We start from the raw sequence: 22,500 nt of genomic DNA on the forward strand, positions 1-22,500 counted from the left end.
CACTTATTTGCCCCCCCCCCCCCCCCCCCCCCCCCCCCCCCCCCCCCCCCCATGCCTGGCTTTTAAATCCATCCCTGAGCTTAAATATAAACATAACATGATGTTTTTATTTCAGGTTTTAAGCATTCTGCAGTTTTAGTGTCATTTTATTCCACATGCTGTTCCAAATCCTTCAGCAATTCCTGCTGCCCCCCTCTGGCAGCTCCTGGAACAGCCAGCTGTGTCTCCCCGCTGGCTCCTGCCTCCAGCATTGAATTTCATCCAAAACTTCTGTGCCTTTCCCTTATTCTCTATGACGCAGGTTAACACATAGCAGAGGAATGCCAGAGTCTGGTTAGCCTGCCCGTGTAAGGTAGTTCCAGTCAGATACTGAATGGTGTTTTACAGTAACAATACAAGAGCAGGGAGATGGGGAGTGATGGGCCTGTCCCACTAGGCGAGTTTTTTAGGTGACTGTCACAGTCGTAGCAGGTCGCCAAAAAACCGGTGACTAGACGAATGGGCCTGTCCCACCTAGGGGATTTTTAGGCGACTAGGACAATGGAATTCACCGAAGTCAGCACCGTGGACAACCTACGTTAACCTGGCGACAACCTACGACAGCACCTACGTCAGGAGAAGACAAGCTACGCTCATTGGCGTCAAACCCACGGCCGCCACCATCGACAACATTTTTTGAACATGTGGAAATCCAGCGGCGACCAGAATGACGAGACTCTTTGGGCGACTGAGGAGACGACTCACGACCGTACAGGCGACACCCCGGCAACCATGTGGCAACAGCCTAGTCACCTGTAGTCGCCTAACAAAATCGGCAAAGTGGGACAGGCCCATTAAAAGGTGCGGGGAGAGTGGCGGTGGGAATGGGCCGGAGGGAAATGCATCTGGGCTGAGAGCATTGAAATGAGAAGTCCCAGCTTTGAGCAGTGAGTCAGCTTGTTTTATTCGTGGGAGACGGCAGCTTCCAGTGCAAAGAGACACAAAGTGCTGGAGTAACTCAGAGGGAGCCTAGAAATATGGAAGTGCAGGGTGTGAAAAGGACAGATTAAAAGAGAAGCAACTCAAGGACAATGTAGAATAGATCATTGTTAGCTAGGACAAGGTAACAACGAGGCAGAGATAACACTTTACATGTTATTCCATTTCCATTAAACATTTTCTTTGAGCTTCATCTGTTTTGACGTCTTGTTTTGGCACCTTCCCCTTATCTCTGTATCTCCCTCTCCCCGACTTTCAATCTGAAGAAGGGTCCCGACCCGAAACGTCACCCATTCCTTCTCTCCAGAGATGCTGCCTGTCCCGCTGAGTTACTCCAGCATTTTGTGTCTATTCTCGGTGTAAACCAGCATCTGCAGTTCCTTCCTACACACAGTTGCCAGTGCAAACCTGGGCCCGGTGCAGGCAGCCTGTGGTTGGTACCTGGGCGCAGACAAGGTCCGTGATAAACACCGCCTGTCCACTGTTCCTCCACCCAGGATGGCTCCCGCCATGTTGCAGATCCGTGGGATTGGAATGTTTTCCGTCTCGGATTAAGGTCAAGTCTCCTTGTAAAGACAGAGCGTGGATTTATAGTCAGACTGAGGACACTATGATCACAGGCCCTTCAACGTGGCCACAGTAGGTGGCCGACTATGCTTTACATTAAATAAAGAGTTCAACAGCAGTGCACAAACCTAATGCCGAGATTGGACTCTCGCCCTCAATCTCAGGCGTGAATGATGCCACTAACATATTGGTGTGTAAATACATCCTGCCTCAAGCACGGTGGCGTGGCTGGGCAGAGGGAGGGCAGCCATCAGATGTCCTCGTCCTGGTACAGAAGAACCCCGTTGAAGACAGTCAGAGGTTCGTCAGAGTGTGCCAGTTTGCCGGTCACCAGGTCAATGCAGACGATATCTCCGCGGCTGAGCGGCAAGATGATGGTGAAGATGCCGACGGAGCCGGCCACGGGCTGGGGCCCGACCACCGGCCGATTCTCCAACCCCTCGGGCTGGAAGCCCCCGGAGTCGATCCTGGCCAACCCCGTGTTGGACTTAGCCAGGACAGCTTCGATGCGCTGGTTGCGATGGCCGGTCAGAATGGCGCTGATGAAGTAACGGCCGTCAAAGGGCACGGTGAATATACCTGGACAGGAGAGGGAAGGGAGAGGTTACGGTGAAAAACCTCCAAAGGAAAGATTTTAAAACACGCTCAATTTAGTTTAGTGCTTGGGCACAAATCCTTCAATTTTGATACTTTTGGCAAAACGTGAGAAACATGAAGGGTCTCGACCCGAAATGTCACCTATTCCTTTTCTCCGGAGATGCTCTCTGACCCGTTGAGTTACTCCACCTTTGTTTCAAAGGTTACAAAGGTCTTTTATTGTCACGTGTACCAATTAAGGTACAGTGAAACTTGAATTACCATACAGCCGTACTATAAATAAAGCAACAAGACACACAACTACATAAAAGTGAACATAAACATCCACCACAGCGGATTCCCCACGTTCCTCACTGTGATAAAGTCCAATCTTTTTCCTCTTTATTCTCCCATGGTCGGGGCGGGCGAACCATCTAGTGTGTCTATCTTTAGTTTAGTTTAGTTTAGAGATACTGAGGGAAAACAGGTCCTTCGGCCCATCGAGTCCATGCCGACCAGCGAGCCCCGCACACTAACAATATCCAACACACACCAGGGACAATATTTTTTTACATTTTAGATCAACCTCCGTCTTTGGAGTGTGGGAGGATACAGGAGCGCCCGGGGATAACCCACCCAGGTCACGGGGAGAATGTAGGAATTCCGTAAAGTCAGCACCCGTGGTCAGGATCGCACCCGGGTCTCTGGCGCTGTGAGGCAACAACGTGGCCGCGCGCCACCGTGCCGCCCTGAGGGAACGGCAGAGAGTTTGGAAATAAATTCCTCTGAAAATGTCACAGGGAACCCTACTCAATAGACAATAGGTGCAGGAGCAGGCCATTCGGCCCTTCGAGCCAGCACCTTCATAGCACATAGAACAGCACAAGAGCAGGCCCTTCAGCCTACAATGTCTGTAGATAGATCCCTGAAAGTGGCATTGCAAGTAGATAAGTTGAAGAAGGACCCGTCTGATGAAGGGTCTCCACCCAAAGCGTCACCTATTCATGTTTCTCCCGAGATACTGCCTGTCCCGCTGAGTTACTCCAGCATTCTGTGCCTGTCTTGTATGAAGAATGCTTCTGGCCTTCATCAGCCAGGGTAATGAGTACAGAGGTTGGGATGTTATGTTACGGTTGGTGAGGCCGCATTTGGAGCATTGTGTCCTGTTTTGGTCACCTTGCTGTAGGAAATATGCTTAAGTGGGCGATCACGGTGGCGCAGCGGTAGAGTTGCTGCCTTACAGCGAACACAGCGCCGGGGACCCGGGTTCGATCCCGACTACGGGCGCTGCCTGTACGGAGTTTGTACATTCTCCCCGTGACCTGCGTGGGTTTTCTCCGAGATCTTCGGTTTCCTCCCACACTCCAAAGACGTACAGGTTTCTAGGTTAATTGGCTTGGAAAATGTAAAAATTGTCCTTAGTGGGTGTAGGATAGTGTTAATGTGCGGGGATCGCTGGTCAGCACGGACCCGGTGGGCCGAAGGGCCTCTGTATCTCTAAACTAAACTAAGTTGAAAAGAGTGCAGAGAAGGTTTACCAGGTTATTACCAGGAGTTCAGGGACTGAGCTGTTGGGAGAGGTTGAGCAGGATAGACTGCATTCCTTGCGGCATTGGAGGCTGGGGGGGGGGGGGGGTGATCTTATAGGGAGCATAAAATCATGATGCTTTTTCCCAGGGTTGGTGAATCAAGAAGCAGAGATCACATGTTTACGGTACGAGTGCAAAGGTTTAATAGGAAACTGGCTGGGGGGCAGCTTTTTCACACAGAGATGGCTATCAGATGTGCTGTCAGAGAATGTAATGGAGCCAGATGCAACATTAACATATAAAGGACATTTAGACAGGTGCATGGGTAGGAATGTTTACAGGAGCATGGGCCAAGCACGATTGGCAGCCCCGCCAACAGTCTGTCTGTTTTTTTGTCTTTTTTAAAATTTTAGTGTGTGTTAAAAGTTTGTGTAAATGTTCTCCGGTTTTGTTCTATTTGGGGGTCGGGGGAAATTTTTTTTCAGTTTCTTACCTTGCCGGAGATGCGATTATTTTCCGGGTCGTATCTCCGGTCGCTCTGCAGCCTACCATCGATGGAGTTGGAGGCCACCTCGGACTGACTTGAGCCCCAGCGCGGGGCGTGGACTTAACATCCGGATCGCTCCAACCTGCAGCCTGCGGACTTTACCAGCGTGAGCTCACAGTGTCGGGAGAAGCTAGTCGGGAAGCTACAACGACACAGAGGCTCGACCAGCCCCGACCCGGGGTTCGATCGCCCAGCGCAGGGGGAGCCGACATCCCCCTGATGCAGGAGCTGATCGCCTCGATGCAGAGGGCCCAAACGCCGCCAACTACGGGAGTCAAGATCGTCCCGTCAACGGAAGGCTCGAGACCCCCCGATCGCGGGAGAACAAAGAAGGGATGAGATTTGAATTTTTTTTCACCTTCCATCACAGTGAGGAATGTGGAGGAGTCACTGTGGTGGATGCTTATGTTAAAATGTGTTTTGTGTGTTCCGTTGCTATATAATTGTATGACTGACTTGGCAAATGAAATTCCTCGTATGTTGCAAAACATACTTCGCTAATAAAGGTTGTGATTGTGACAGAGGCAAATGGGATGAGTGTAGATGTGGCATCTTGGTCGGCGTGGATGAATTGGGCCGAAGGGCCTGTTTCCACTCTGCACAACTTTACAAAATCTCTTTCTTAACTTCTTAGCTACATAGTTTGGAAATAAATTCAATAGTATCATTGGTCATCATTGGAAGAGATAAAGGGGAAGGTCATAAGGTCATGTGATAGGAGCAGAATTAGGCCATTTGGCCCATCAAGTCTACTCCGCCATTCAATCATGGCTGATCTATCTTTCCCTTTCAACCTCATTCTCCTGCCTTCTCCCCATAACCCCTGACACCCGTACTAATCAAGAATCTATCAATCTCTGCCTCAGAGGAATGGATTAGACCACAATGAAACGGCTCGTGGCGAGACGTTAGTGCAGCGAGTGGAGCGAATGTTGAAGGTGAGATGGGCCGGGGGTTAATGGGCATTGGGGTGGCAGGTTGGATGTAGGGCCAACAGGTGGACAGTGCTGGGGATGGTAGACCCGGGGACTCACCTGTGGCGGGATCGTAGTGGCTTCCTTCATTCACCAGCACCTTGTTAAACTGGATGGTGCCCATGCTGTACTGTGGGGCGGTGAGGGCAGCCGAGAATGAAACCCGCTCCACGCGGGCACTCACACCGGGGAGGCCTGAGGAGAAAGCAAAGCACACGGGCGACAGTCAGTGCAGAGGGCCACAGTTATACTTAGTGAAGCCTCGTCACTCTGGAAAATCCCAACGCCCTTTGTGCACGTTCAATACAATGCGGTAGCAAGGGACATGCAGGGCCCACGAGGGATCATAGAAACATAGAAATTAGGTGCAGGAGTAGGCCATTCGGCCCTTCGAGCCTGCACCGCCATTCAATATGATCATGGCTGATCAAGCAGACGACATGGACATTGCTGGAACCAAAGATCCTATAGTGGAGCAAGGTAGACCACTCCTGCTAAATGCAATGGGCTGATGTGTAGTACATAACGGAGCGGAACGTGGGCCTTTTTTTCATCCATTTCAGTAACCTGACCCGACCCGACCCGACCCGACTCGCAGTGTAATCAACGTTGCGGGGGAACAGTTTGTGTTAATAAATTAAAATTCTGAAAATGAGGAGAAGATTTTTACCAAAGAACTTTTATCTTTACGAGGATGTTTCCGTAACCGGCTTCCGTCTCCGCACTAGTATCTTTGCTCCGCTATGGGATGTTTGGTGCGGAGACGGAAGCCGGTTACGGAAATGGGGCCGAAAATTACCCGTGAATCTGCCCATGACCGTACTACGTCTTTTTCGTCGAGTGGACTATCTTGCCACTCGCTATAGGATCTTTAGCTGGAACGGCCACTTCCCGTTGACGTTCACCATGGGGGTGGTCATGGTGCTTGGAGCACTCAGGGGGATGGGGGGTTGGAATTGAAAAATCAGGAGGGCTTAGATGTCTGTGGGCTTAAAGACTGGCCAGTGACATTGTGAGCAGAGCTTCACAGTGCCAGAGACATTGATCACATCAACGGTGATCACATTGACTGGCGGAGCTGGCTCGATCTTGGAGGGCCGAATGGCCTACTCCTGCACCTGTTGTGGATTCTAAACCTGGCACTGTGGGTGGAAGAGCATCGATTGCCAAACCATCCTGCCTCCGTTCTACATTGGCCCTTCACTCTCCCAGCCTGGAGCAGGTGCCACAGTTGTGGTCACCACCCTGTGGCTGAGCTGGGCAGGTCCAGGTGACCCGCTCAGTTACTCCATCACCTTTTGCCTTTCTCCAGGATGTTGCCTGGATTGGAGAACTTTAGTTACGAGAAAGAATCGTTTTAGTTTAGTTTAGAGATACAGCGCGGAAACAACCGGGTCCACTCCGACCAGCGACCCCCGCACACTAACACAACCCTACACACACTGGGGACAATTTTACATTTACACCAAACCAATACGTCTTTGGAGTGTGGGAGGAAACCAAAGATCTCGGAGAAAACCCACGGGGAGAAGGTAGAAACTCCGTACAGACAGCACCCGTAGTCGGGATTGAACCCGGGTCTCTGGCGCTGTGAGGCAGCAACTCTACCGCTGCACCACCCTGTGTTGGTTAGACTGGGGGAGTTCCCCTAGAGTAAAGGAGGCTGGGTGGTGATCAACTAGAGGTGTAGAGCGAGGCATGCAGAGGCTAGATTGTTTATTATCCCCAGGGTGGAACGCTTTCATATTAGAGAGCATAGGTTTAAGGTGAATGGGGAAAGTATGGTTGTACACGGGCAGGTGTGTGTGCGCGCAACACCTTGCCGTGGGAAATGGGGAAACGCCTCCTAATGGACAAACAAGACCAATTCTTAACGAGTTGGTCTCCATTTATTGATTTCTTGGATTCATGTGGTGCAACAGTATCGTAAACATTTAAAGTTTCAGGTCTGGGTGAAAGATGATCAAGAATAAAAAATAGCATCTCCTTGTGGCGATTGGAATCTCCCTCCTGCTTCACTTTCTTATTTCTTTTCTTTACTATTTCCTTCTCTCTCTCTCTTCCTTTTCACACGCACACACTAGACTTTCCTCTATCTCTTTCTTTCTTATCTCTCTCTTTAAACAAAAAAGGAAGTTGTACAAAGAATGTATTATGACAACATCATTTTGGGAACCTGTAAAAAGGCACCACTGTATTGTACTTACTTCTAATAAATAAAATATTTTTTTAAAAAAGGAAATGGGGAAAGCTGGGTCCACAGCAGCAATTAAAAGGATTTAAACAGATGCAGGATAGGCCAGTGGTGGAGGGACGTGGATCATGTGGATAGAATTAGTTAGATTGGCAACGTGTTTCAAAACAGGACATCAGCACACATGCCACTGGCGTGTCCAGGACATCAGCACACGTGATATAGGTGTGTCCAGGACATCAGCACACATGATATAGGTGTGTCCAGGACATCAGCACACGTGATATAGGTGTGTCCAGGACATCAGCACACGTGATATAGGTGTGTCCAGGACATCAGCACACATGATATAGGTGTGTCCAGGACATCAGCACACGTGATATAGGCGTGTCCAGGGCTTATCAGCACACGTGATATAGGTGTGTACAGAACCTATTTGTACACATGATGCAGGCATGTCAAGGACTTATCAGCACACGTGACACAGGCATGTCCAGGACATGAACACACGTGACACTGGCGTGTCCATGGTTCATCACCACACGTGCTCCAGGTATGTGCAGGATTTATCAGCATGGGTCATAAAAGCAGGCATGTGCAGGAATGTAAGTTGTGGACTGTAGAAGGAGCCATGGAGCCAGGCCGGAGGGAGGGGAGGGAGGGGAGTGAGTGAGCTGTACCTTGTGGTCCAGGGTTTCCCTGTGGTCCGTGTGGGCCGGGCGGTCCGTTTGCACCTGCAAAAGAAAATCAATGAAGATCTGACTCATCACCGTTAACACGATGGAGCCGCTAACGAGAGACCACCCACCTTGCCTTCCACCTCCCACCCACCCAGCATCACCCACCTTACCTCCACCCCTCCCCTGTTATCAGTCACCTCCCCCCAGAACTGAGGCACCACGGAGAGGGGTAGAGATGCTGTGGGTTGGTTGGTGCAGTCACAAGGAAGCCCTCAGGTCAGAGTCAATGATACGGCCACTGTCCCAGACCAGGACTGGTAGAACCAACCATCTGAAGAAGGGCCTCAACCCGAAACGTCACCCGTTCCTTCACTCCAGAGATGCTGCCTGACCCGCTGAGTTACTCCAGCACTCTGTGAAACGCCACCTATCCATGTTCTCCACAGATTCTGCCTGACCCGCTGAGTTACTCCAGCACTGTGTGAAACGTCACCTATCCATGTTCTCCACAGATGCTGCCTGACCCGCTGAGTTACTCCAGCATTTTGTGTCTATTTTTCCAACTCAACATTTTTTCCACCTCAGTCACATTTCCAAAGACAACACAGTGGCTGTGTAGCCCAATGGGAGTGATGAACAGCTGGGCTCCAGCAGTATCTTCGCCAGCATTGCCCATGCCTGACGGTAAAGGTTTAGCTTGAAGTCCCCCAGCAGTAAAGCACCTTCCCCTTTCCATCATTCCATGGTCACTCAGTGAACTCGGGTGCCTCTGGGAATAAAACGCTTCTCACAACCAAGGCAACAACGTTTTTCACTGTAGATAGACACAAAAAGCTGGAGTAACTCAGCGGGTCAGGCAGCATCTGTGAAGAAAAGGAATAGGTGACGTTTCGGGTCGAGACCCTTCTTCAGACTGAGAGTCAGGGGAAAGGCAAACTTTGATTCCACCTTCTCCCTTGAGCCTCACATCCACCATGTCATTTAAACCTCCTTCTTTCATCTCCGCAACATCGCCAAACTCAGACCCTCTCTCACACCTCCCGCTGCTGAAAGACTCATCCATGCCTTCCTCCTCCCGACTGGACTACTGCAACTCACTTCTCCTTGGCATCAGCTCCACCTACATCAGCTGACTCCAACTGGTCCCGAGCGCAGCCGCCCGACTCATCACCCACACCAAATCCTGGCATCACATCACTCCAGTCCTCAAACAACTTCACTGGCTTCCCATCTCCCACCGGATCAACTACAAAATCCTGATCCTCACCTACAAAGCCCTCCACCATCTGGCCCCCCCATATCTCACTGACCTCCTCTCCCCCTACCAACCCTCACGGTCCCTCAGATCCACATCAGCCGGTCTCCTCTCCATCCGCAAGTCCAACCTCCGTAGTTTTGGGGACAGAGCCGTCTCCAGGGCAGCTCCCAGGCTCTGGAACTCCCTCCCCCAACTGATCCGCAATTCTGTGTCCCTCACCATCTTCCAGTCCCGCCTCAAGACCCATCTCTTCACCTCTGCCTATCCTTAGCCCCACGTCCCCCTCCCTTTTCATCTGTGCATTAATTGCCTCATATTGTGTTTTGTATTGAATTCTGCCTTTACTTTGTGTACTAGTCATGTCTCTACTATTTATTTCATTCCCCTTACATGTTTTTCCTCTACCTGCTAAATTTTTGTAAGGTGTCCTTGAGACTCTTGAAAGGCGCCCATAAATAAAATGTATTATTATTATTATTAACTCTCCAAATGTCATTGGTGCAGTTGCCAAAATACCATTTACAAAAAACAGCTCGTATACTGATTTCTTCCTCAAAATATAGCTCAATGTTAACCCTCAGCTCTTTGCTCTTCAGCCCCCATACTTCTCAGGGTAGCTGTGAGCCACATCCTGCAGTGAGAGTGTGGTGGGACAGTGCATCTAATCCTTCTAGTCACTGCCTTGGGAGTGTGCCACAACAGTCTGTATCTACACCATCGACGGCAGAAACAAGGAACTGCAGACACAAAGTACTGGAGGAACTCAGCGGGTCAGGCAGCAACTCTGCTAAACACCATAAGGTAACTTTTTGGGTTGGAACCTTTCTTCAGACCGATTGTTTGAAGAAAGGACCCACACCATCCTGGCCACACACTCATCTCCCTGCTACCTTCAGGTAGAAGGTACAGGAGCCTGAAGACTGCAACATCCAGGTTCAGGAATAGCTACTTCCCCACAGCCATCAGGCTATTGAACTCAACTCAAACAAAACTCTGAACATTAATAGCCCATTATCAGTTTATTTACTCATGTGTGTATATATTTATATAATGGTATATGGACACACTGATCTGTTCTGTAGTCATGCCTACTATGTTCTGTTGTGCTGAAGCAAAGCAAGAATTTCATTGTCCTATCTGGGACACATGACAAAAACCAGTCTGAAAAAGGGTCTCGGCCCGAAACGTCACCCATTCCTTCCTGTCTGTCCCGCTGAGTTACTCCAGCATTTTGTGTCTATCTAGAGGCAGGATAAAGCCTAGCAAGTGATAGGTGGATGCAGGTGAAGGTTTTTTGTGTGATAACAGATGGTTGGACAAATGCCAGAGCTGAAAAGGCAGAAGGTGTGAGACAAAAGGATTGATGGACGAGTTGCGGATTGTGAAGCTAGAGGATGATGAACAGTTCTTGTTCCAAACGCCAGTACCGACGGACCCCGTTCTCCCGTCTCCAATATTCCTCCTCCTCGTGGACTCTCCCTGCCTCTCTGGACCTTCTTATTCCCAACTTTTGGCACAACATCAACTCCACTCCAATCTCACCCCATCTGAACCCACAGCCCCCACTCACTCACAACATGTCCATCCAAGATGTCTTCCTGCTTTAGTAAATGTGGTTTACCCCAGCAGCCATGGATATATCCCTCACTCACGTCTCCTCTGTGTTCTGCAGTGCTGCTCCCACTCCCCCCCCCCCCCCACCCCATCTGGAACAAGTATAGTTCCCCTAGTCCTTATCTTTCACCCCAGCAGCCTCCACTTGCAACACATAATTTGCCGACATTTCCATCACCAACCAGATCCCATCACTAATCACATCTTCCCGTCCCCACCCCTCTCTGCCTTCTGCAGAGACCGCCCCCTGCCCAACTCCCTGGTGTTCATACCGCTGGGGTGTAAGCTCCCCAAGTGAAATATGAGGTGCTGATCTTCCAATTTACACTGGGCCTCACTGACAATGGAGGAGGCCCAGGATAGAGAGGTCAGTGTGGGAATGGGAGGGGGAGTTAAAGTGCTTGTCAACCGGGAGATCAGGTGGGCCCAGGTGGACTGAGTGAAGACTGCAACGTCCAGGTTCAGGAATAGCTACTTCCCCACAGCCATCAGACTCCTGCACCTATTGTCTATTGTCTATATCTAAACCGTGCTGGCCCAGCCCTGGGAGGGTGTGCTGGGACAGTGTGGACTGAGTATATTCTGCACCTGACCCGAATCCTGGGAGAGTGATGTTGGGAAGTGTACAGGAAGACTGCGAATCTTCATGTCCCAGCTCGGGAAGTGAGTTGAGGGAAGGGATCGACGGACCTCGACAGATTTGACCTCCAACGGTTGAGTGTTACTCACCAATGAAGTCCCGAGTGGTGAAGTTGTGGACCTCAGTGCGTATCTCAGTCACGGAATGATTCAGGGTGAATATCCTCCGGTCCAGGTTCCTCAGCTGGGTATCCTGGATGGTTTGTAGCGCGCCAGAGTGCCGCTGTAGTGTGGCGTTGACCTCCCGCTGGCAGTTCCACAGGCTGGAAACATGCCTGTTCAAGCCCTCTCTGATCTTCTCCAGACTCTGCGAGACGGAGTCCAGCCGGATGCAGACTGTCTCCAGTTTGGACAGCCGTCGTTCAACCCCCTCGCTGGAATCTCTGCATTCCCTGAACCCCCCCGTCACGTCGCCTCTGAACTTCCCCAACTCGTTGTGGAAGTGGGTGAACCTGCTCCCTGTGTCCTCGATGTGGTCAGTTATCTCCTCCTGCACCTTGTTGACGTCTGCACCCAGTTTGTTGGTTGTCAGGGAGAAGGTGGCGTTCATCGTGTCTGCGTTACGTCCATGTTGGTGAACCGCCGCTTCCAGGGCCCTGACGCTCTCGTTGACCGAGTTGAAGGTCAACATGATATTTTGCAGTTCCCCCTGCATTGAGCCCAGGTCCAGTCCCAAGTTGCCACCGACCATCCCGAACCTCCTGAGGGTGTTGTTGAACCGTTCTATTTTGCGCAGGATGACCTTGTGTTGTTTGCCCGAGTCGACGAGGTCCTCCTTCAAGCCGTCCAACTCTGCCCGTACTGCCGAGCAGGAGGAGGCGCAGTGATTCTGAATGTAGTCGAACCACCGCCTCACCGTGTCCAGCTCCTCGGTCAGCCTGTGCATTTGGCTCGTCGTTTCGTTCTTGTGCTGGCGGACTTCTCCTCTCACGGCGCTACAGAAAGTCAAGCTGGTCTCGGCCGACGTCTGCAATTTGCCCTCCAGCTGCTCGAGGCTAGAGTTCAGGTGCTTCACACGGCCCTCAATGGCATGAATCATTGATCTCAGCTGGCTATCCTCCCCGCCGAGCTGCTGAAGCCTGTTTTTCAGCGACCCACCTTCAAGGACCAGGCTGTGCAACCTTCTCCCAGTGTCCTGAATCTGAAGGTCATGTTGCACATCCTTCTCCTGCAGCTTGGTTAAAGCATCCACCATCTCAGTGGTATCTCGGCCATGTGGTGTGGGTGGTGGAGGCCTACAGCTCAGCGCACAGCCATGGACTGCCACTTGCACCATGGAGTCCAGCTGGTTCAGCCGGCTTACCACCGACGCCAAGCTCTCACCATCTGCTCCCAGCTTCTGCTTCATCTTGGCAAGGTACTCGTCCAGTTCGCCCATAGCCCCACGCAGCCAGTCGCCAAAGATGGTGGCGTTGCCCGCCACAGACACCACGGCCTTCAGCCGCTCCTCATTCTCCTGGACCCTGTCCCCAAATTCGCCCCTCAGGTTCTTGAGGTGGGACGTGAGCCGTTTCTCAAGGTTGGCCTCAGTCAGGTTGAGCTTGAGTTCCAGGTTCTGGAGCTGCTTGCGGCACTGCTCATCCCACTGTGTGGTGGCCGAGGTGGAATCGGGAGGCTGTCCGGAGCGCCCCTGCTCCAATCGGACCACCACTTCAGACAGGGACACCAGCTTGCTCTCCACCTCCTCCACCTTTGTCTTCACGCTTTCCACTTCTCCACAGCAGGAGTCGGCTCCGGGCCCAGCCATCCCACTGATGTGCTTGTGCATGCCCTCTATCAGGAGCTGGTTGTGGTGGCGGGAGCCGTTGAACACTCTGGCCAGCTCCTGGAGCCGGTGGTTGAAGGAGTCCTGCTGTTGCCGCAGGAGCTCAATGTCAGCCCGACAGGAGAAGCAGGAGCTCCGGGTCCTCAACTCAACCTCCCGCACCAACTCCTCCTTCAGGTCCGACAGCTTCCTGCCCACGTCGGACCGGGTGTCGCCTGCTGCGGGGGTTTTGATGGTGTTTAACAGGTCGATCTCAGTGTCGTGCTCCCGGACGCGGTTGTCGATCTGGTGCAGCTTGCTCTGGATCTCGCTGATGGTGTTCTTCATGTCGGGCGGCAGGGCGGCATCGGCTGGCTGCCTCCCGTTCAACACTTGCTCCACCGCTCTCCGCAGGTCCTCCTGGAACCTCCCGCTCATGGTTTCCATGGTGGACTGAAGGGTGTGAACCTGCAGGGTCAACCTCTCGATTGTCGCTTCCATCTGGTGAGATGAGTCCCAGTCTCTTCCCCCTGTACAACCACATAATGGAGAGGCAATCAAGCATCTGCGGCAAGAGGGAAACATGGTTGGGCTTGCAGACGGACCAGCGATGGGCTGAATGGCCTGGAACAGTATTTTTTTTAGTTTAGTTTAGAGATACAGCGCGTAAACAGGCATTTTGGCTCACCGGGTCCACGCTGACCAGCGACCCCCCCACACTAACACTATCCTACACACACTAGGGACAATTTACACTTATACCAAGCCAATCAACTGACAAACCTACACGTCTTTGGAGTGTGGGAAGAAACCGAAAATGTGGGGGAAAACCCACGCAGGTCACGGGGAGAGCGTACAAACTCCGTACAGACAGCACCCGTAGTCGGGATCGAACCCGCTGTAAGCGCTGTAAGGCAGCAACCCGACCGCTGCACCACTGTTGGGCTTGCAGACAGTACAACGATGGGCTGAATGGCCAGGAGCCGTATCTCTTACCTTCCTCTGGCAACCCTGCTGGTTCTCTGTTGCTTGTCCTGGGATTCTCCTCCTCATACAGGCCGGGACTCACGGAACAGTCGTCGCCAGAGTAACCGTGGCAACACCTCCATTCCATCTCAGAGACCATTTTGTAGGCGGTCTTGTATCGCGGCTTCATGAAGGAACGATACCTTCGAGAGGCAGATTGTAGGGCACATAGGTTCAGCATCCAGCATCAATGCATCCACAGAAGCAGAAATACAAGCACCATGATGCCCATGCACTCTGACCCCAACACAACCCTGCGCACTCTGACCCCAACACAACCCTGCGCACTCTGACCCCAACACAACCTTGTGCACTCTGACCTCAACACAACCCTGCGTACTGAACCCACTGACCCTGCGCACTCTGACCCCAACGTGACTCTGGGCACTATGACCCCATCACTGACCCTGTGCACTCTGACCAGAACATGACCCTGGGCACCCTGACCTCATCACTGACCCTGGGCACTCTGACCCTAACATGACCCCACTCATTCTGATCCCATCACTAACCCCGGGCACTGATCCCAACGTGACCCTGGGCACTCTGACCCCAACGTGACCCTGGGCACTATGACCCCAACGTGACCCCGGGCACTATGACCCCAACATGACCCTGGGCACTCTGACCCCAACGTGACCCTGGGCACTCTGACCCCAACGTGACCCTGGGCACTCTGACCCCAACGTGACCCTGGGCACTATGACCCCATCACTGACCCCGGGCACTATGACCCCAACGTGACCCTGGGCACTCTGACCCCAACGTGACCCTGGGCACTCTGACCCGAAGGTAACCCTGGGCCAGACACTCACGTCACAGTCCGTGGGCACTGGATTTGGCCCCATCCACACGGCTGGTACTCTGGGCGTACGAAGGTTGCCACACCATCCTCCACGACACAGGACACCACCCGACTCACCACGTAAGCACACCAGTTCCTGCACAAGGTCAGAAGATCAATTTGACTGGAGCACAGGCAGTAGCATTAGCACAGTTTGAAACATTGGGTTAGGTTGAGATGAGAACTCTGTGGCACTTGTATTGGAGGGTTGGCCAGTTCACAGTAGAGGCAGCGACTATATACAGAATGCAACGGAGAAAAGTGTCTTACGCAAGCCTTGACAGCAATATTTTCACACCAACTGGTGGAAATGTAGACAAACAAAGTGTTTTAAGTTTCAGTTTTACAAATACAGCGCAGAAACAGGCCCTTCGGCCCACCGTCCCCGCACACTAACACTATCCTACACACACTAGGGACAATTTTCACATTTATACCAAGGCAATTAACTTACAAACCTGTACGTCTTAGGAGTGTGGAAGGAAACCGAAGATCGCTGAGAAAACCCACACAGGTCACGGGGAGAACGTACAAACTCTGTACAGACAACACCCTTAGATAGGATTAAACCCAGCCCCATATCGGAGGAAGGATGTGCTGGCTCTGTAGAGGGTCCAGAGGAGATCTACAAGAATGATCCCAGGAATGAGTGGGTTAGCATACGATGAGCGTCTGGTAGCACTGGGCCGCTCCTCGCTGGAGTTTAGAAGGTTGAGGGGGGACCCACCCCATTGAAACTTACAGAATAATGAAAGGCATAGATAGAGTGGATGTGGAAAGGATGTTTCCACTGGTGGGAGAGTCTAGGACCAGAGATCATAGCCTCAGAATTAAAGGGCGCTCTTTTAGAAAGGAGGTGAGGAGGAACTTCTTTAGTCAGAGGGTAGTGAATCTGTGGGACTCATTGCCACAGAGGGCTGTGGAGGTCAAGTCAGTGGATATATTTAAGGCAGAGATAGACGAATTCTTGATTAGAGTGGGTGTCAAGGGTTATGGAAAGAAGGCAGGAAAATGGGATTAGGGGGCAGAGATCAGCCATGATTGAATGGCGGAATAGACTCAATGGGCCGAATGGCCTAATTCTACTCCGGTAACTTGTGAACTTGTCACAGGGAGAACGTACAAACTCTGTACAGTCAAGCACCCATAACCAGGATCAAACTCGGGTCTCTGGCACAGGAAGCACTGCGCCACCATGCCACTTCATAGCAAAAGGATTTGAGAATAGGAGCAGGGAGGTTCTACTGCAGTTGTACAGGGTCTTGGTGAGACCACACCTGGAGTATTGCGTACAGTTTTGGTCTCCTAATCTGAGGAAAGACATTCTTGCCATAGAGGGAGTACAGAGAAGGTTCACCAGACTGACTCCTGGGATGTCAGGACTTTCATATGAAGAAAGACTGGATAGACTCGGCTTGTACTTAAGGGGTTGGACAGGCTAGATGCAGGAAGATTGTTCCCGATGTTGGGGAAGTCCAGGACAAGGGGTCACAGCTTAAGGATAAGGGGGAAATCCTTTAAAACCGAGATGAGAAAAACATTTTTCACACAGAGAGTGGTGAATCTCTGGAACTCTCTGCCACAGAAGGTAGTTGAGGCCAGTTCATTGGCTATATTTAAGAGGGAGTTAGATGTGGCCCTTGTGGCTAAAGGGATCAGGGGGTATGGAGAGAAGGCAGGTACAGGATACTGAGTTGGATGATCAGCCATGATCATATTGAATGGCGGTGCAGGCTCGAAGGGCCGAATGGCCTACTCCTGCACCTATTTTCTATGTTTCTATCTTCCAATCCATTTACTGCCCAAATATCTTTTAAATATTGTTATGGTGCCTGCGTTAATGACCCTCTGACAGCGTGCCCTATATACCCAACACCATCACATCCCTTGTAAATCTTCCCCCTCTAACCTGTAACATATGCCCTTTAGTTTTAGACTTTCAATTCCCTGGTTGAAAGACTGTGACCATCCACCTTATCCATGTCCCTATCTCCACCCATTTAAGGCAGAGATGAGGTACAATATGTTCCCCTTTTCCTCAAAGGAAGTTGAATGCTGCCACGGCAGAGGGTGATAGATTGATGAGCGTGCAGTGAGAGAGAGCTGAGTGCGGGCAGACAGGGTACGAGCTGGGTAAACCGTGGTCTATTGTCGAAGCAGGCTTGATGTGGTCTCTGCCTGCTCCAACCTTGAATGTTCACACAGTGACCTGTCTGTGACTCGATGAATGAGCAGTCCTTGTGTTAGACGGCAAGGAGAAGGGAGATTGCATCAATGTGAGCGAGAGGCAAGTGGAAACACAGGCCAGCTGTGTCAACAGCCATCGCTCACCAGCCTGAGGACTGTGCCGAAATAGCACAAACCTCGCCTTAAGCCCCCTGTTCACACAATCCACAGCCTATTCAGGTAACTGACTTTTGACACAATTGGCGATTGAAATGGGCCTCTGTTGATGAAGCAGGGTGTGGGTTGGGAAGCATTAAATGTGGTTATTTCATCAGAATGAATGGCATGTGCCCGGGTTTGATGTTGGTCCATAAAACAAGGCATCTGTAGACAGAGGCAGAATCTGCCGAAAGTGCCGACACCCCCAGGCCAAATGGAGGCCATGCAAACCTCAAACCTAGAGACCCGGGTTCCATCCTGACTACGGGTGCTGTCTGTACGGAGTTTGTACGTTCTCCCCGTGACCAGCGTAGGTTTTCTCCAAGATAGAAGCATAGAAAATAGGTACAGGAGTTAGCCATTCGAGCCAGCACCGCCATTCATTGCGATCATGGCTGATCGTCCCCAATCAATAACCCGTGCCTGCCTTCTCCCCATATCCCTTGATTCCACTAGCCCCTAGAGCTCTATCTAACTCGCTCTTAAATCCATCCAGTGACTTGGCCTCCACTGCCCTCTGTGGCAGGGAATTCCACAAATTCACAACTCTCTATGTGAAAATGTTTTTTCTCACCTCATTCTTAAATGGCCTCCCCTTTATTCTAAGACTGTGGCCCCTGGTTCTGGACTCTCCCAACATTGGGAACATTTTTCCTGCATCTAGCTTGTCCAGTCCTTTTATAATTTTATATGTTTCTCTAAGATATCCCCCTCATCCTTCTAAACTCCAGTGAATACAAGCCTAGTCTTTTCAATCTTTCCTCATGTGACAGTCCCGCCATCCCAGGGATCAATCTCATGAACTTACGGATGGGAAAGGAATGGAGGGTTATGGTCTGAGCGCAGGTATATGGGACTAGGGGAGATTATGTGTTCGGCACGGACTAGAAGGGTCGAGATGGCCTGTTTGCGTGCTGTAATTGTTATATGGTTACGCAGCACTGCCTCAATCACAAGGATGTCCTTCCTCAAATTAGGAGACCAAAACTGTATACAATACTCCAGATGTGGTCTCACCAGAGCCCTGGTCAGATCTTCTGTTTCCTCCCACACTCCAAAGACGTACAGGTTTGTAGACTAGTTGGCTTAGGTATAATTGTAAATTGTCCCTAGTGTGTGTGTAGGATAGTGTTAATCGCTGGTCGGTACGAACTCGGTGGGCCGAAGGGCCTGTTTCCACGCTGAATCTCTAAACTAAACTAAACTCAGCAAGCAGTGGTGTGCAGGGAGTCAATAGGTAGTCTAGGTCCACTAACCATCCTCTAACCTCTGTCTCCAATGAGTGGGTGGGTGGGTGATTGGCTAGGCTAGACATTGTTGTGTGGATTTTGGGGTGTGTGGGTGTAGGGGTGGGTGAATTAGGAGGATGGCAGGCCAGATGTAGAAAGAGTTAGGGTGGTGTTGGGTGTGAATAAGGAGGTCTACGTTAGGAAGGACAGAAGGCCAGTCAGGCCGCATTTGGAATATTGTGAGCTATTTTGGGCTCCATATCTGAAGAAGCATGTACTGGCATTGGAGTGGGTCCAGAGGAGGTTTACGAGAAATATCCCAGGAATGAGTGGGTTTACTTACCAAATAGGGAAAGGTCTGGATAGAGTGGATGTTTCCACTAGTGGGAGAGTCTAGGACCAGAGGTCATAGCCTCAGTATTAAAGGAAGTTCCTTTCGGAAGGAGATGAGGAGGAATTTCTTTAGTCAGTGGGTGGTGAATCTGTGGAATTCTTTGCCACAGAAGGCTGTGGAGGTCAAGTCCGTGGATATTTTTAAGGTTAGAAAGATTCATGATTAGTTCAGGTGTCAGGGGTTGTGGGGAGAAGGCAGGAGAATGGGGTTAGGAGGGAGAGATAGATCAGCCATGATTGAATGGCGGAGTAGACTTGATGGGCTGAATGGCCCAATTCTGCTCCTATCACTTACGACCTTATGAATCCACATTAAAGACTGCTAATAAGGAGTCAGAGCAAGAAAACGGGCTCTCTGGCCCAACGTGTCCAAGTCACCTAACTGAGCTAGACCCACTTGCCCGGCCTTGCCCCATTTTCAATTTTCCTATCTATGTACCATCCAAATGTCTTTTAAATGTTGTTATTCTGCCTGCCCGCCTCAAATGTTTCTGCTGGCAGCTCCACTACCCAACGCCCACTACCTTCAGTGTTATAAAAGTTGTCCCTCAGATCCCCTGATTAAAACCTGCGCCCTCTAGTTTTAGACTCCCTTAGCCTGGGAAAAAGCTGTGTCCATCCATGTTGTCTATGCCCAAGGGAAACGTGTCACGGCCTTGTTCACCACCCTGTCTACTGCTGTAGTCACATGGAGGGAACTAGGTACCTTCACCCCCTCGGTCTCTCTATTCATGGGCATGTCCCACGGGCGATTTTTCGGGAGACTTCAGGCGACTGCCGCTAAATTTTCAACGTGTTGAAAAAATTTCAGCGACAGTGGCGACGATTTTTGCTGTCGTAGGTTGTCGTAGGTTTTCGCCAGGCGTTATAGGTGAATTCCATTAAAACTAGTTCCAGGCAGTCGCCTGAAGTCGCCTAAAGGGCCTGTCCCACTTGGCGATTTTTTTCGGCGACTGCCGGCGTCATTGAATGGCGCATCAGTGTCGGCGAAAGGTTTTGAACATTTCAAAACCTCCACCTGCTTTTACTTGGCCCACTTCACTTCCTCAGTTGATCCTGTGGTGATCTTCAATAACTGCCACAACACAACCAGTTTTGAAGCCAGCTGCAAACTTACTGGCCATGCCAACTGCATTCTCTATCATTAGTGGTCCCATCACTGATCCCAGAGGCATACCACTGGTCACAGGCTTCCATCCTGAAAATCAATCCTCCAATACCACCCTCTGTCTCCTATCACCAAGCACATTTTGTTTCCCATTGGCTAACTCAGCCTTGATCCAATGTAATCTAATCGCCTAGACCTTACTACCATGCGGACCTTTTGTTTTGTTTCGAGAAACAGGGCAAAAACGGGTCCTTCGGCCCACCAAGTCCACACCGACCAGCGATCCCCGCACACTAACACCATCCTACATGTACTGGGGACAATTTACACTTATACCAATGCAATTAGCCTACGTCTTTGGAGTGTGGGAGGAAACCAAAGATCTCAGAGAAAACCCTCGCAGGTCAGGGGGAGAACCTCCTACAAACGGCACCCGTAGTCGGGATCAAACCCGGGTCCCTGGCACTGTAAAGGGCCGGTCCCACCAGCATGCGACTGCATGCGGCAAGCGCGACCTAACGTGGTGGCTTGAGCCGTACGGCCTCGCGGGGCCGGTCCCACTTCCATCGCCGGAGCCGTATGGAGTTGTGCGGAGCTGGTCCCGACATCCGAAAAACTGACACTGTCCAAAAATTCCGTGCGGCAACGGCCTGTCGGCCCGCAGCCGCCTCGACGCCGTACGCAGCGTCTTGACGGCGTACGCCTAGCGCGAACTTCCCGCGGACTTCGCTCGAACTTCGCGTCAACTCGTACATAGAAACATAGAAACATAGAAATTAGGTGCAGGAGTAGGCCATTCGGCCCTTCGAGCCTGCACCGCCATTCAATATGATCATGGCTGATCATCCAACTCAGTATCCCGTACCTGCCTTCTCTCCATACCCTCTGATCCCCTTAGCCACAAGGGCCACATCTAACTCCCTCTTAAATATAGCCAATGAACTGGCCTCGACTACCCTCTGTGGCAGGGAGTTCCAGAGATTCACCACTCTCTGTGTGAAAAAAGTTCTTCTCATCTCGGTTTTAAAGGATTTCCCCCTTATCCTTAAGCTGTGACCCCTTGTCCTGGACTTCCCCAACATCGGGAGCAATCTTCCTGCATCTAGCCTGTCCAACCCCTTAAGAATTTTGTAAGTTTCTATAAGATCCCCTCTCAATCTCCTAAATTCTAGAGAGTATAAACCAAGTCTATCCAGTCTTTCTTCATAAGACAGTCCTGACATCCCAGGAATCAGTCTGGTGAACCTTCTCTGCACTCCCTCTATGGCAATAATGTCCTTCCTCAGATTTGGAGACCAAAACTGTACGCAATACTCCCGGTGTGGTCTCACCAAGACCCTGTACAACTGCAGTAGAACCTCCCTGCTCCTATACTCAAATCCTTTTGCTATGAAAGCTAACATACCATTCGCTTTCTTCACTGCCTGCTGCACCTGCATGCCTACTTTCAATGACTGGTGTACCATGACACCCAGGTCTCGCTGCATCTCCCCTTTTCCTAGTCGGCCACCATTAGATAATAGTCTGCTTTCCTGTTTTTGCCACCAAAATGGATAACCTCACATTATACTGCATCTGCCAAACATTTGCCCACTCACCCAGCCGAGTACGGGATCACTCGACCTCCGCATGGCCCCCGCTTCCGGTTTGGTCGTGCTCGCCGCATGCAGTCGCATGCTGGTGGGACAGGTCCTTAAGGTAGTAGCTCTACTGCTATGACCCATGCCAACCAAAGATTTTGTCAAAGGTTTTGTTAAATCTCGGAGACGTTGCCTACAGCACTGCCCTCACCAATCCTGTTGGTCGCCTTCAAAAAACACATTCAAATGCAGGGAACAGGAGACATGTGGGTCATGTACAGGCAGAGTCCACCACCCTAGCTTGCTATATGGTCAGCACGAACATATTAAGCCTGCTCCCTGTGTTGCACTACGTTTTATCACACAATTCCCCATGCCCAAAGCCATATCTTTCCTTTCCAAATGCAGAGACATCTCAGAATCCCCTCAGCCCTGCTCTCCTCTTCACCTCCTGATAGATCGTTGGATGGGAGAGGGTCGTATGGGTCAGGGGTGAGAGGGAAGAGTTGTCCCTCACTTCATGGGCCAAAGAGTTCAGTTTAGTTTATTGTCACGTGTACCGAGGTACAGTGAAAAGCTTTTGTTGCGTGCTATCCAGTCAGCAGAAAGACAATGCGTGATCACAATCGAACCAT

General features: G+C 51.0%; 1 protein-coding gene across 2 annotated transcripts in view; it reads right to left on the reverse strand.

Moving 5' to 3' along the window:
* Positions 1-918: 918 nt before the first annotated feature.
* emilin1 (elastin microfibril interfacer 1) overlaps positions 919-22,500 on the reverse strand; it is a 24,332-nt gene continuing 2,750 nt past the window's right edge. For both annotated transcript variants that reach the window (XM_033025102.1, XM_033025101.1), the window contains exons 2-7: positions 15,142-15,267; positions 14,297-14,469; positions 11,647-13,830; positions 8,046-8,099; positions 5,232-5,366; positions 919-2,124 (exon numbers count right to left, since the gene is read on the reverse strand). In XM_033025102.1, the coding sequence (XP_032880993.1) occupies positions 1,796-2,124; positions 5,232-5,366; positions 8,046-8,099; positions 11,647-13,830; positions 14,297-14,469; positions 15,142-15,267 (3,001 nt within the window). In that variant the 3' untranslated portion in view covers positions 919-1,795. The remainder of the gene's footprint in view (positions 2,125-5,231; positions 5,367-8,045; positions 8,100-11,646; positions 13,831-14,296; positions 14,470-15,141; positions 15,268-22,500) is intronic.

The sequence above is a fragment of the Amblyraja radiata genome, chromosome 8 (genome assembly GCF_010909765.2).
Source record: "Amblyraja radiata isolate CabotCenter1 chromosome 8, sAmbRad1.1.pri, whole genome shotgun sequence".
NCBI classification, from domain to species: domain Eukaryota; kingdom Metazoa; phylum Chordata; class Chondrichthyes; order Rajiformes; family Rajidae; genus Amblyraja; species Amblyraja radiata.